Genomic DNA, 12,815 nt, shown 5'->3' on the forward strand with positions numbered 1-12,815 from the left:
AACACGGAAGTTACGGCGTGGTTGGCAGGCCAAGTGTGCAACTCTGGCGGAGTGATTCTGCCGTTTTCTGCCTGAATTTGAAGGCATAAATGGATCGGCCAATCAGGCTTCAAGTTCCAGGACTCTGTAGATCAATGTTGTACAGATAAGTTTTGTTCATGTTAACGTTATTGAAAATATTACATGTGTTCTAACTAAAGAGTCCATCCCGTCAACACATGGTGCGTGCGGCTGAAATCAAGTGCGTGGGCATGAGGCTCTAACCAATCTCCTTCCCGCGTCTGCTTCCCGTCGTCCTTGTCTCTCTATCTCTCTATCTCTCTTTATCTCACTCCCCCCCACAGTTTCACGACATCCCATCGCTCTATCTTTCCCAATGACCTTAGGAATGCGCACAGGGCGCGGCCCCGAATCAAAGAGTATCGACCAAGAGAAAGTAGCCTCTCTACAACGTGCTGGCCAGAAGGCATTCAAAGCCGGTGATTTCCAACACGCGCTCGAATCCTTTACCCAGGTACCGCCTAGCTTGTTTACTTGATCGAACTAGCTAATAACAACTCAATTAGGCCTTGGCTGAGAAAAAAGATGATATTAGCCTGCTTGATCACCGCTGTGCCACTTACGGCAAGTTGAAGCAGTACAGTTTGGCTCGCAACGATGCTAGAGCTATGGTGAAACTGGCACCGACTGACGAACGTGTAAGATCTGCACGATCCGCCACTGGCGTATAATTTCTATACTAACAGATCCAGGGGTATCTGCGTTTGGGACAGGTCCTACGTCTGGATGGGAGCCCCGAGAAGGCCCTTGCTATTTACGAATATGCCCTGCAGAAGCTCCCAGAGGACAATCGAAGCCGCGATGTAAGTTTGCTTCCTATGCAAGTAAAATTACATATCTCCGAGACATGTCTTCTTTGCTTTTGCACCAACATAACATCCTCTTTCCCTGCTAACTGTGCTCAGACTCTGAGCCAATTGATGAAGAAAGTGCAAGACCAACTTGCTGGAGGTAACCGGCGCGATCCATTCACAGTGCTGCCATTAGAGCTTGCAGAATGGACCCTCAAGAGCTTCTCCTTCCAGGAGGTCGTGTAAGTATCCGCCTACTACGTCTCGATTCGTCAGCTCATACTCATATATAGGGGAATTCTACGCGTCTGCAAAGGATGGAACCGTTTATTGAGAGGAATTCCAAGTCTTTGGATGGATGTGAACCTAACTGGGGCGCGAACACGCGTTCCCTGGACATCCGTTAGAACCTATATCCACCAATCCAAAGTGACACTGACCCGTGCGAACATTCATAATATCGTGCCCGCAGCTACGCTCAAAGTACTCGACATGCTGAGCAGATGCCCCCATCTGGAACATCTAGAAGTCTGGGTTCCTCATGATAACCCACCGCAATTTTATGCCAAAATCTTCAATTTCAAGCGCCTGAAAACTCTTGTCTGCTCAGACGTCGAGATTTCGCATGCAGGTGTCGGGGAAATCTTGTCAGGTCTTCCTCTGCTCGAGAAGGCGGCGTTCTATAATATTTGGCAGACCAGACACCATAGTGCCCCAGCCTGGCCAGAGCATCTCCCGAACTTGAAAAGCCTCACTATTGGCTCTTCACGCCGTGATCCAACCAGACCGTTTACCCCGTTCTCCTCGCTTGTGGTTCCTAGACTAGGTTCGGTAAGTTTCTGTTCTTTATCGCCCGATGTCAATACCTGTGCTTACCAGATCTTAAGATCGCACAGCCAACTTATCCCAATTTAGAGGAACTTCGACTTGTCTGGCACCCAGCGCGTTCCAAATCATTTAAATTTATCACCCTGGAACAAGGGGAAACTCTTCCGCCGCTTCGTACGCTGGAACTTCACGGCGCTCAAGTTCAACCCGACTTTTATGCCACGCTTCCTAACTCGCTCGAAAGCCTGCGGTGCTATGCGGGTTCAGTCGACAATTTCCCTCCAAGCTTAAATAGAATGAACGACGCTGAGAACGAACTTCCCAACTTGACGACTCTGATATTCGACGATACGCCATGGGTCACCCTAGGTAATTTAACGTTATTCCTATGGGCCTCCAAAGCACCCATTACAACCCTTCACATCAACTACTGTCACAACATCAGTGCCGACGATCTCATCGAAAATTTTATCGACGATCCCATGCAAATAAATCCAGCATTGAGCAAAATAACCAATCTTGGTATCGCCGGCATAGCGGGTATCGATGACACCAATGTCAAGCATATCTGCACAGCACTTCCAGATCTGAAAATCCTTGAACTGTCCGAGACAAAGATCACTGGCTGTACGATTCGCATGTTGGCAGATTCCAAGAATGATGATTCTGCTATGGCGAAGCTCGACGGTGTGATTATCAAACGCTGTGATGGCGTAGATCCCGATGCGATTGACTATGGACGTAGCATGGGTCTCTTGATACTCACTTGATAAACTCGGTATTAAGAATGTGGGATGTATAAGGTTTGTCTTTTAATAGCTAGATTTTGGGTATGCGATAATAGATAATACCGTGGTTGATTAAATTATACTGCTACATGGACACGGCCATGCGGAAACCAAAATTGACAACTGATATCTCTACCGTGATATTTCTACAGTGATCCTCCAAAATGCATGTCATGACTCGTAAGAGTATCTTCGTTTATTATTGGTAAAGGATGCAGATATGCTGTGCGAGAGCCCTAGTGCTGGATATTTCCGGTAAATAAGACCCTGAGGAGTCTCGAAGCAGGACTTAGAACCCATAACCTATGGGAGGCTTAGTGCACGCGAGCAAAAACAAGCTTGTGCAGAGTTTGTCCCCAACCAGAAAGAAATCCTTAAATTCCCACAAGGTGCAAAAAGTTTCAGATATAGACACCAGAAAAAGAGGAAACTGTGAGTGAAGGAGACGCCGAAAGAGACCCTAGTGAATTAGACTCGCTGGATCAGAAGAAATGTGGGGGATGGTTATCATATAGGGCTGGTGCCTAGCTTTGATTTTCATTACTAGCCCAACATAGTATTTCCATATCAATGATATTGTACCTTTTTTTTTTTTTTCTCTTTTCACATTTTATATGTTCAAAGGAGATTTACTGAAGAGATTAATAAAGTATAAAATTAGAAAGCTACAACCTCTAGAAGTATTCATGAATGATGTAGGTGTAAGAGATTCAAAGACCCTTAATTTGCGAGAAACTTGGAAAATCTTCCGATGACGTCGGTTCTGTTTATTGTGAATTTTGGTTAAATTGGGAAAATTTCTCCTTTCTTTTTTTAAGCTAAGAGTTGTAAACACTTGAGAAGATGAGGTCCACCATTTCGCGTGCCTTTGTACAGGCTTCTCTTCTCTCGCTTGCCTCTGCTTCTCCCGCTCCAACTGCTTTCGCCAATGCTGCCCCAGCCGATCCCGTCATTACAGCTTCCCCGGTCCAGCATAATCCTTCCCCGGTCGTTGCCCGAAACATCTTGAGCGACGTAGAATCTGATGTCGATAATGTGCTTTCGGGGCTTGGGTCCGGCCTACCCTCATGGGTCGCGTCGGGAGTACCCAATTTCTTCCAGGGTTTCCCCACTGGAGACGCAGTTGCGAGCTCCCTCGGTTTGAACGACGACGATTTAGCAGCACTACCAACCAATGTGTTGAACATAGATCCTTACGCCAATTGGACCAATTCGGGCTGGAACGTTCGGTTCCATGGAAATGTCTACAAACAGCCAAACACGTCTGTCTCAACCTTGAACAAGCTTGCCGATGCCTTCCTGGTCAACACGAGTATCTCGGACCTTCCAAAGTCCCAGGCGGATCAGGCACGTAACCTGACAGCTGAGATCTTTGTTGTTCAGCAGCCAGAAGTTGCTGTGAACACGATCCACCTTCAGCCTGCAGCTGGCCAGGGATCAAGCGGACAGCCAGGTGGCGGTGGGTCATCTAACACGACTGGTGGCACCCAGGATGTTACTTTGCCCTACAACACAACCGTCGAAGGTGACTTCGACACCTTTGTGCCAATCGCTAGTAAGGGCCTCACCGCAGGAAATGAGACCTCGGCAATCCAGAGACTTGACGTTCATGTCAAGAACGCAACCATTGGAAATAGCACTGCATATCTTGTACCCCCTACTGGAATTACCATTGTCTCCGACATTGACGATATTCTGCGTGTCACCAAGATCTACGAGCCGGAGCAAGGATTGATCAATTCTTTCGCTCATCCATTCACAGCTTGGGAGAACATGCCTGACATTTACCGCAACTGGTCTACCAGCCTACCAGACCTGCATTTCCACTATCTTGTAAGTCCCTTTTGCACCCGCTTTTGTTCTCAAGACTAACAATCGCCTCAGACTACCACTCCCGAGCAAATCACGAGGAACTACATGGAGTTCATTTACACCAACTACCCCGGCGGCTCCTTCGACACACGCCCTCTTAACTTCAGCGACGTCTCCGCCACCCTCTCGATCCGCAAGTTCTTATTGCAAAAGGTCTTCGAAACATTCCCTGAACGCAAGTTTATCCTGGTGGCAGACACCAGCAACAGCGATGTCATGCGCGACTACCCTAAATTGGCAACCGAATTCCCTGGACAGGTCCAGTGCATATTACTCCGCAACACCTCCGGAACCGATTCGGGCGATAGATTCCCATATGACACTTCTGGGTTCAAGGACCTCAACCAGTCAAATTACATGTTCTTTTTGCATGCGGATGACCTGACCAACTTGGATCTTGCGAATGGAGACTGTTACAACAAGTCCATCCCCCAAAATCTGACATTTAGCTACCAGGGACTACCAGGTGGGTTGGGAGCTACCCCAACATCAGTCAATGGCTCCGCAAATCACACTGGAGCTGCGAGTGGACTATTGAAGGAGTCGGCCAGTGCAAAAAGCCTTGTGGCTTTGGTCGCGGCGATGGCTACGGCCACTTTTATGTTCTTGTAGAATCATGCAGACACGATTAATATTATGTACATCCAAGAGGATCTATGACCAACTGAACATCTATCACCAAGCCTTCACATAAAACAGTCGCTACATGAAAGCCTCGAAGCGACTCTACCGTTTCATGCATTGTTTTCGCCGTACTTTGACCTCTCTTTTTTCACCTCTCCTTTGCCCAAATTCAAGTACTTTGAATCGTAAGTTAGTTGTTTATATACAAGTGGGGATGTGAATAGACGTATGGCCTATGACTGTATTAGCACATAAGTATTGGGTTGGCCGAAATAGCGAGCTGCCTACCACCACAGCGACTGGACTACAGGATTACCCCGAACACGGGATGGCGCTTATTCCACGTCAGCCATGAAACCATCCGTCGGCACAAACTTGCTCCGACCACCTATATATTATCACACGTATTTCACATTCACTCACCAGCATATATTTTAGGAACCACCTGTTAATTTCCCTCCAGCTATTCAAACAATATGCGAGTCCTCTTATTAGGAGCAACAGGTAGCCTCGGCTCCCGCATCCTATCAGCCCTCATAAAAAGAGGCCACACAGTCTCTGTCTTTGTCCGAAATCCATCAAAACTAGCACCAGGCGTTCACGATCAACTCTCCAGCATAGAGCGCGGGGACGCAACAAAGAGCGCCGAAATCAAAGAAGCCGCGATCCGTACCAAGTGCGATGCTATTGTAAACTCAGCCGGGCTTGCGTCGATCTCGCCTTGGGGTCGAAGTGATCTTCCTGGAATCGTTGAAGCGGTTCTCCGCGCTGCGCAGGAGATTGGTCGTGAGCGTGGACATCCTTTGAGGGTTTGGTTGCTTGCCGGTCAGGGGCTTCTGGACATTCCTACTCAGAAGTATAGGCTTGTGGACTAGTAAGTGATGTCTCCGTTGTTGTGGTATTCCAGACTCACCGTAGTTACCTGCCGGGACCGGAGATCCATAAGAGCTGGCTAACGAGACAACAATTAGTATCCACCTCTTCCCAGAACACAGCTTGACATGGTCGAAAGTTCAGGCCGTGCCTCGTGAGACCGTTGCTTGGTCTGTCCTCTGCCCTGGAGTAATGAAGCCCTTGAGTCCGGTCACGTATCCGCTTGCTGATACTGCATCTGCGGAAAATTTGTTGATTTCTGCTCGTGTGCCGCCTGAATGGTCGCTCAAGTTTCTTGGTGTACCGGTGATTGGAGGGTATTTGAATCTCTTAAGCCAGCTTTTGGGCTATGGGACGACACTTGAAGATAATGCTGATTTTATTGCGTGTGATCTATTGGAGGCGGATAGTCCGTGGGTTTATCAGAAGGTAGGAGTTAAAGAGCGGAAGAAGTGATGGATAATATGCAAGAATCACAGATGTATATAGTATTGGGACAGTCTTATGTGTAATTCACCAACTCGGGGCAGTATACCGTTTTGTGCATTGTTGTTCGGTGCTGTTTTTACCTCTCTTTCTTCGTCTCTTTTTTTCCCGTTTTGTAATGGTCAAGGTGAGATGCTTAATGACAGTGCTCTGACTAGCAGATCTAGAAGACCTCACTGTATACACCCACCATATAACATTCGAGATGCTATTTTCTGCCTCCCAGCCCAATGATATCTTAAAGTCCTAAGTATCCTAAGTATCAAGGTCGCAAGAAAATATTTAGGGGACAAAGCAAACATAGTAGAGAGACGATTTCATGTTATATAGTACGTATGAGGGTATATCTTACACCACAACATCAAAGTTTTGTACAGCATGGCATGCATAGCCCAAAAACAATATAAACTCCTTGCTCACATGCATCAGCACATAGTCGATAATTGCAGACCACTGGTATAGTTGGAGCACATCAAGACCAACGCGAAGACGAATGGCCCTGATCGAAGCAGCGCGTGCGCCGCAGACTTTGTTCCACCTCATGACCCCGAAATTGTTTTTTGGTTGGGCGTATTTGAATCGCCCGTTGTGCTGGTCACCGTCTGGAGTTTGAGATACTCCTGCTCGAGGGCTTTTTGCATTTCGAAGTCCGCTTGACGTTCTAGTCGAAGACGTTGCTTTTCCATATCGCGTTCGACACCTTTGTGCATAGCCTACCCGTCAAGGAAAATCAGTATCATGCTATCCTCGGAGATTGAAGCTGTATCATACCGCCCTATCCGCTTCTTGTGCCCAGTGGACAAACCAGACAATACCCGCTGTGCCCAGGCCAGTGGCTGCCAATGTGAACTTTGATGCGCGAGACATGGCTATTGTATAATGGACAAGCCCAGCACGGAGGTCTAGCAAACAATGAATTGACAATAATCTGGACTGACAGGTCTTGGATATGAGTCGAGGATTATCAGTTTATCGATCAGCCCAGGCGGTAGATGGGGGCAGAACCCCCACCGCTTTGGGAGGCGCTGCGTGGCTCCGATCGACCTGGACTCGGAGCTCCAGACTCGCCGTTTAATTGTTCCTGTTCAGCGCCATCTCTTCTCTTTCCTACTTTCAAAGCTGAGAGGTCTCGCGCAATTATGGTGAGTAGCCTGTCAAGAATTGGTGGTCAGTTACTAACGATGAGCAGTCGGCTCAGAACTCCGCGGGCATTCAGACCCTCCTCGATGTAGGTCTTGGTTGCATGTTGGCCGGAGCGGGGAGATACTAACCACACTACTGATAGGCTGAGAGAGAGGCCCAGAAGATTGTGCAGCAAGGTGAGTGCTATCCGCTTACCCCTCGTTGTTGCAGGCAGATACTAATACGTCACATCACTTTCAGCCAGAGAATGTACGCTATTGAACTTTCCGGTCACTCACTCGACCAAGCTAACCACCTTGCAACAATACAGACCGCACAAAGCGGATAAGGGACGCCAAGGCAGAGGCCCAGAAGGAAATCGAGGAATACAAGAGCCAGAAGGAAGAGGAGTACAAGAAGTTCGAGACTGAGGTGAGAGATACCTCTAAGTCTGTCGCCATATACCATATTAACTTGGATCTATAGCACTCGAGCGGATTTAAGAAGGCCGAAGATGATGCCAACAAGGAGACCGAAGCCAAGCTCCAGGAGATTAAGGACGCCGGCAAGAAGCAGGGCGACAAGGTCGTGGCGGACCTCCTCCGCGTGACAACCGATGTGAAGCCCAAGGTGCCCGAGAAGATTAAGGCATAATGTAGATATTTTTGTTATTTCTTTACTCGTCGCGGGGGATGATGCGCTTGCGTGGCTGTTCATCGATATCCAAGTTTCGGACCCTATTATTTCATTTGGTTTCCCTCAGCGCTGTAGGCAGTGAATCAATCTGTCTTCCCATGACTTTGCTTTCTTGCAAAGTTATAGATCGTAGTCCTGGTCAAGGGTCACAAATGTTCTTGTAGTTCACCATAACGTATCAGTGCAGTCCCAAATTAAGCACGCTAGGCCTGATATCTCCCTGTTTGATTTGGTCTTTGAGCTTCAAAACTGTCGCGATTAACTACATCCAACGCCCTCCATATATTGCTAATTAGTTTAGTCCTTCGACTTCAAAAGAAAGAGGTAAAGTAGTTGTAGTCGGACTGCGGAGTATACAATGTTCTGCCTGAGGCAACCTATATTTGTTTCCCGTACGTCATTCTGCGTGGGAGCTTGATCACCAACCTATCTACAAACGAGTGAAGACAATGAGACATGCAGTTCGAATACCGAATGCACTTAGGCGGCCATCGGTAGCATATTCATCATATGTATACCCAAACAACAGATGGTATCATGCATCCCCATACAGACCCAGACCCAGTCTTGAGCCGCGCCTAGAGGACCATGGCAGAGTGATATACGATGAATACTCAGTGATCCGAGATAAATATGGTAAGTAAACCCCCAATGAATCTCCAAACGCCTGTTAACGAGGGTAGCTGCCCCCAAATACCCCGTTGTTCTCGCCCATGGCCTGCTCGGGTTTGATGAATTGCGTTTTGCTGGCCGATACCTTCCCGGCGTCCAATACTGGCGCGGGATCAGAGAGGCACTGACAGCGCGAGGGATTGAAGTTATCATTGCTACGGTACCTCCATCAGGATCTATTGAAGCCCGAGCAGAAGAATTGGCCCGAGATATTGAACTCGGTGCGCGTGGGAAAGATGTTAATATTATTGCGTATGTTGAGCCCTTCATCTATGCATATTGATTGATATATACTGACCGGTCCTCTTATAGACATAGCATGGTGAGACCTCTCATTCGCGTGAACAGAGTGATGCTTATATTGAATAGGGGTGAGATTGAAACCGAAAGTCCCTCCGAGATATGAGCTAATGACGAGGTTAAAGTGGTCTTGATTCACGATACATGATCAGTCGAATTCGACCGGAGAAGTTTAAAGTCTTGTCACTTACTACTATTGCATCGCCACATCGAGGTTAGCATTATGCCCAGGAACAAGACAGCTTTATACTGACCTTTATGCTAGGTTCATCCGTGGCAGACTATGTATTTGACCAGACTGGAGGTCTGTAAAACACACTCAATACAGCTAATTAGCTACTGACAATCATCTTTCTGAACAGCTGAACGACTACCACAAATCTACTACGCCCTCAACCGACTAAATGTCGAAACAGGCGCATTTGGACAACTGACTAGAAAATACATGACCGAGACCTTCAACCCCAATGTTCCAGATATAGAGGATGTCAGGTAAGTTTGATGATATCTACATCTATGACATTTACTTATAATTCCAGGTATTTCTCCTATGGCGCAGCATTTGAACCAAGTATCTGGTCCGCGTTCCGGATGTCCCATCGAGTTCTCGCCAGCATAGAAGGACCAAACGATGGCCTAGTCAGCGTTTCCAGCAGCCGCTGGGGAGGTGAATCAGGATACAAGGGAACTCTAATGGGCGTGAGCCATCTGGACCTAATCAACTGGACGAACCGCCTGAAGTGGCTGGCCGCGGAGGTGACAGGCAACAGACGAAAGTCGGTAGACAGCAACATTATTTTTGAAACTAGGCTGATCTTTCTGCAGGTTTAATGCTATTGCATTTTACTTGGACATTGCAGGTATGTGTTTGCATCTGAGTGGATTAGACGAGACAAGCCTATTAACTTGGCTACCTAGACATGCTGGCCAAGGAGGGACTTTGAGCCCTTCTGTCTAGTCGCAATTGTGGATATATTTGGATTGTTCTCAGCCCTGCTGTGGCGTGAATTTACAGCGGATCGGGTGTTCGGATGCGTTTGATAGTGGAAATCTTGGTGCCTGGAGCGAGTTCACGATACCACTTGCTTGTTTGTACTAAATTAACCATGAACATATTGTTGTATGCGATATAGATTCAGCAGCTCGAATGAATAGATATGATTCTTTGAAATAGCTATGTCGTAGATATGCGTGTTGTAGTGATGCTATGTAGCTATATGGAACGAGTCTTGAACCGCCAAGCTTATACTTTCTGGGGCGCGGAATTAGTCCTTTGTATGTAAATTGTGGCTGTGACCCTGAGGCGCAGCCTAGATCCCTGATTTCAACTCTTATGCATTTCTGCCAAAGTTCTAAAAAGTCCCATACTGTTATTCTTGGCAATCAGTTGATCTGCGAACGTTCACAACGTCATTTCGGGGTCCCTCGCATATAATCCGCATTCCCCCCATCTCACATCCCACCTCACCGCGCCGAACCTCACCTCACCCGACCATCCCGACAATTGACCCTTGTCGCGTGTTTCTTCGGCAACCGCTGATCAAAATTTGAGCCTCCGACGGTCATCATCAACCGAATATAGTGCCCCGCCTGGGCCCGGGCGCTCCGCCGCCATGTCCGCGACGATCGTGCTAGACAGCCGCCACACCCATTACACGAATCTTGACTTCTTGACGGGCAAAGTCTTGCTACAGCTACCGACAGAGGCGGCTATTGGGGGAATACAGGTCAAATTGGAGTGTGAGAGTCGCACTCGCCTCTCCGGCCCCAGGAACCCTCAAAATGTGCACTCGGATAAAAAGAGGACGGAGCTGGAGGTCCACAAGGTATGATGCTCTGGTCATCGTTTGCCCGTGGAATACAATCTTGGTGGAGCATTGGCTGATCGGGGACGCAGATCTTGTACAAAGTGGCCACCGTCTTTCCCACGCCGGCTGTGATGCAGCATGGCTCTCCTACAACTTCATATACCTTTGCAGCAGGGTCATATGAGTATCCCTTCCAGTTCAAAGTAAGCCAGCTTCATTCTGCAACAGTGAATAGCTCTAATGTCGGCTAGTTTCCGTTTAATAATTCATGCAGCAGCCACAACAGCATGCTCACCAATCTAAATTTCACCGGGTTGAAAGTCGAGGTGGCTAAAGATACCAACCGACATGTGAGGAAAACACTTCCTCCTTCCCTAAGCGGATTCCCTGGCGAGGCAGATATCAAGTACTACGTCAAGGCCACAATCATTCGACCGCAATTCTACAAAGAGAACATCAGAGCGGTAAGTGCGGTGCTGGATTAGCTGCTTCCATTCGCTAATTTGTCAGATCGTTCCCCTAAATTTCCTACCCATCGAACCACCAAGAACTGGGAACCCCAACGAGGAAACCTATGCCAGGCGACAACATCAATTCTCCAAAATTCAAAGTGGCACCAAGAAGAAGAGCATCTTCTCAAAGGGCCCATCTGCACTCAAAGAGATCTATGCAGAACCGCCCCGTGTCTCTGTTGATGCTCGACTCCCGCATCCATCTATTCTCACTTGCAACGAACCTGTTCCGCTCCGTCTCTTGGCTAGAAAACTGACTGAGACGTCGGACACAATCTTCCTCCAGATGTTGCAGATCGAGCTAATTTCTTATACAAAGATTTTAGCTCATGATCTTACTCGCACCGAAAGTAATTCTTGGGTCCTCATGAGTCGCAGCAATATGGACACACCGCTAGGCCAGCCGGAAGATGCAGTTGGGACTGATTGGACTATTGATTCAAACCTGTGGAATCGTGTCCCATTACCTAACTCGGTAGCGCCATCATTTGAGACATGTAACATTGAAAGGAGCTACGAATTGGAGATTCGAGTTGGCTTGACCCATGGAAATGCTCGAGAGATGAAGGTATGTTTAACTACCCACCGACGAACTGTCTTTGGCTGACTATAGCGCAGCCTCAACTCATTGTGCTTCCCTTGCGTATGCCTGTCAGGGTATTCTCCGGAATTGCTCCTCCCCAAGCTCTCCTGGATGCAATGGCAGCAGCATCTCTCCAGCCAGCATCTTCCAAACAAAAACCTCACCCTAGCATACCAACAGAAACCGGAGACAGTCGACCACCCATACCTCCACGACCCACAGGCGAGCCTGTACCCGTCAATTCCGGCGACGTGTACGACGATGCACCGCCAAGCTATGAGGATGCCATGGCAGACCACTTGAGCCCAGTGGACGGGCCACGCCGCGAGTATCACCCACCCGATGCTTCCTCTTCCTCCCGGACTTCAGTGGAATCTGGAGCTGATGCCAAGCCCGCAGCTCCAATGGGTAAGAATTCAGAGGACGGGCCCGCGGCAGAAGGATCCTCGGCGCCCCGTCGTCGAGACAACCGTTCTTCCTCGGAATCCTTTGATATGCTACCCACCACCCCACCGGAATCCCAGTCTGGATCACCACCCGCCTCGCCTGTGAGGCGATCTCAGAGTATGATGAAGGTTCCCCGGAACACTGTTGATGAAGAGAGCCCACCGCAGTATGAACCTGTCGCTGAAAACCAGCTCAATGCGCCCCCGGCCGTGGAACGCCGTCCTTCGCGGAATAACCTCCGTCCTATGAACTTGGGTGTTCCCAGTCGGAAGCCTGTGCCACGAAGCTCGAATAGTGGTGCGAAATAGGCGTCAGCTTTTCAAACCGTGTCATGGTGGATGCAGCAGTGAATG

At 48.3% G+C, this 12,815-nt stretch overlaps 6 protein-coding genes across 6 annotated transcripts; 5 read left to right on the forward strand and 1 right to left on the reverse strand.

Annotated features, from left to right (window-relative positions):
* Positions 1-376: 376 nt before the first annotated feature.
* On the forward strand, positions 377-2,449 carry PENARI_c019G12377 (Leucine Rich Repeat domain protein; the record flags this gene model as incomplete). The annotated part of the gene is made up of 6 exons (XM_022634908.1): positions 377-514; positions 567-698; positions 753-863; positions 966-1,093; positions 1,145-1,682; positions 1,739-2,449. The coding sequence occupies 6 exons, from the start codon at positions 377-379 to the stop codon at positions 2,447-2,449; spliced, it is 1,758 nt and encodes a 585-aa protein (XP_022485309.1).
* Positions 2,450-3,310: 861 nt separating this feature from the next.
* PENARI_c019G10009 (phosphatidate phosphatase App1 family protein) lies at positions 3,311-4,951 on the forward strand (the record flags this gene model as incomplete). The annotated part of the gene is made up of 2 exons (XM_022634866.1): positions 3,311-4,300; positions 4,352-4,951. 2 exons carry the CDS (start codon positions 3,311-3,313, stop codon positions 4,949-4,951), a joined length of 1,590 nt encoding a protein of 529 aa, XP_022485394.1.
* Positions 4,952-5,439: 488 nt separating this feature from the next.
* Positions 5,440-6,292, forward strand: PENARI_c019G05024 (uncharacterized protein; the record flags this gene model as incomplete). Its single annotated transcript, XM_022634776.1, has 2 exons — positions 5,440-5,837; positions 5,935-6,292. The coding sequence occupies 2 exons, from the start codon at positions 5,440-5,442 to the stop codon at positions 6,290-6,292; spliced, it is 756 nt and encodes a 251-aa protein (XP_022485392.1).
* A 569-nt stretch (positions 6,293-6,861) lies between these two features.
* On the reverse strand, positions 6,862-7,189 carry PENARI_c019G02260 (protein PET117; the record flags this gene model as incomplete). The annotated part of the gene is made up of 2 exons (XM_022634730.1): positions 6,862-7,035; positions 7,094-7,189. 2 exons carry the CDS (start codon positions 7,187-7,189, stop codon positions 6,862-6,864), a joined length of 270 nt encoding a protein of 89 aa, XP_022485252.1.
* Positions 7,190-9,048: 1,859 nt separating this feature from the next.
* Positions 9,049-10,056, forward strand: PENARI_c019G03319 (triglyceride lipase; the record flags this gene model as incomplete). The annotated part of the gene is made up of 8 exons (XM_022634747.1): positions 9,049-9,064; positions 9,125-9,134; positions 9,238-9,326; positions 9,378-9,416; positions 9,475-9,604; positions 9,652-9,888; positions 9,938-9,972; positions 10,031-10,056. The coding sequence occupies 8 exons, from the start codon at positions 9,049-9,051 to the stop codon at positions 10,054-10,056; spliced, it is 582 nt and encodes a 193-aa protein (XP_022485380.1).
* A 669-nt stretch (positions 10,057-10,725) lies between these two features.
* Positions 10,726-12,770, forward strand: PENARI_c019G09367 (arrestin (or S-antigen), N-terminal domain protein; the record flags this gene model as incomplete). Its single annotated transcript, XM_022634853.1, has 5 exons — positions 10,726-10,938; positions 11,010-11,123; positions 11,172-11,384; positions 11,431-12,000; positions 12,051-12,770. The coding sequence occupies 5 exons, from the start codon at positions 10,726-10,728 to the stop codon at positions 12,768-12,770; spliced, it is 1,830 nt and encodes a 609-aa protein (XP_022485333.1).
* Between the last annotated feature and the right edge of the window lie 45 nt (positions 12,771-12,815).

The sequence above is a fragment of the Penicillium arizonense genome (assembly GCF_001773325.1).
Source record: "Penicillium arizonense strain CBS 141311 chromosome Unknown PENARI_contig019, whole genome shotgun sequence".
Lineage (NCBI taxonomy): Eukaryota > Fungi > Ascomycota > Eurotiomycetes > Eurotiales > Aspergillaceae > Penicillium > Penicillium arizonense.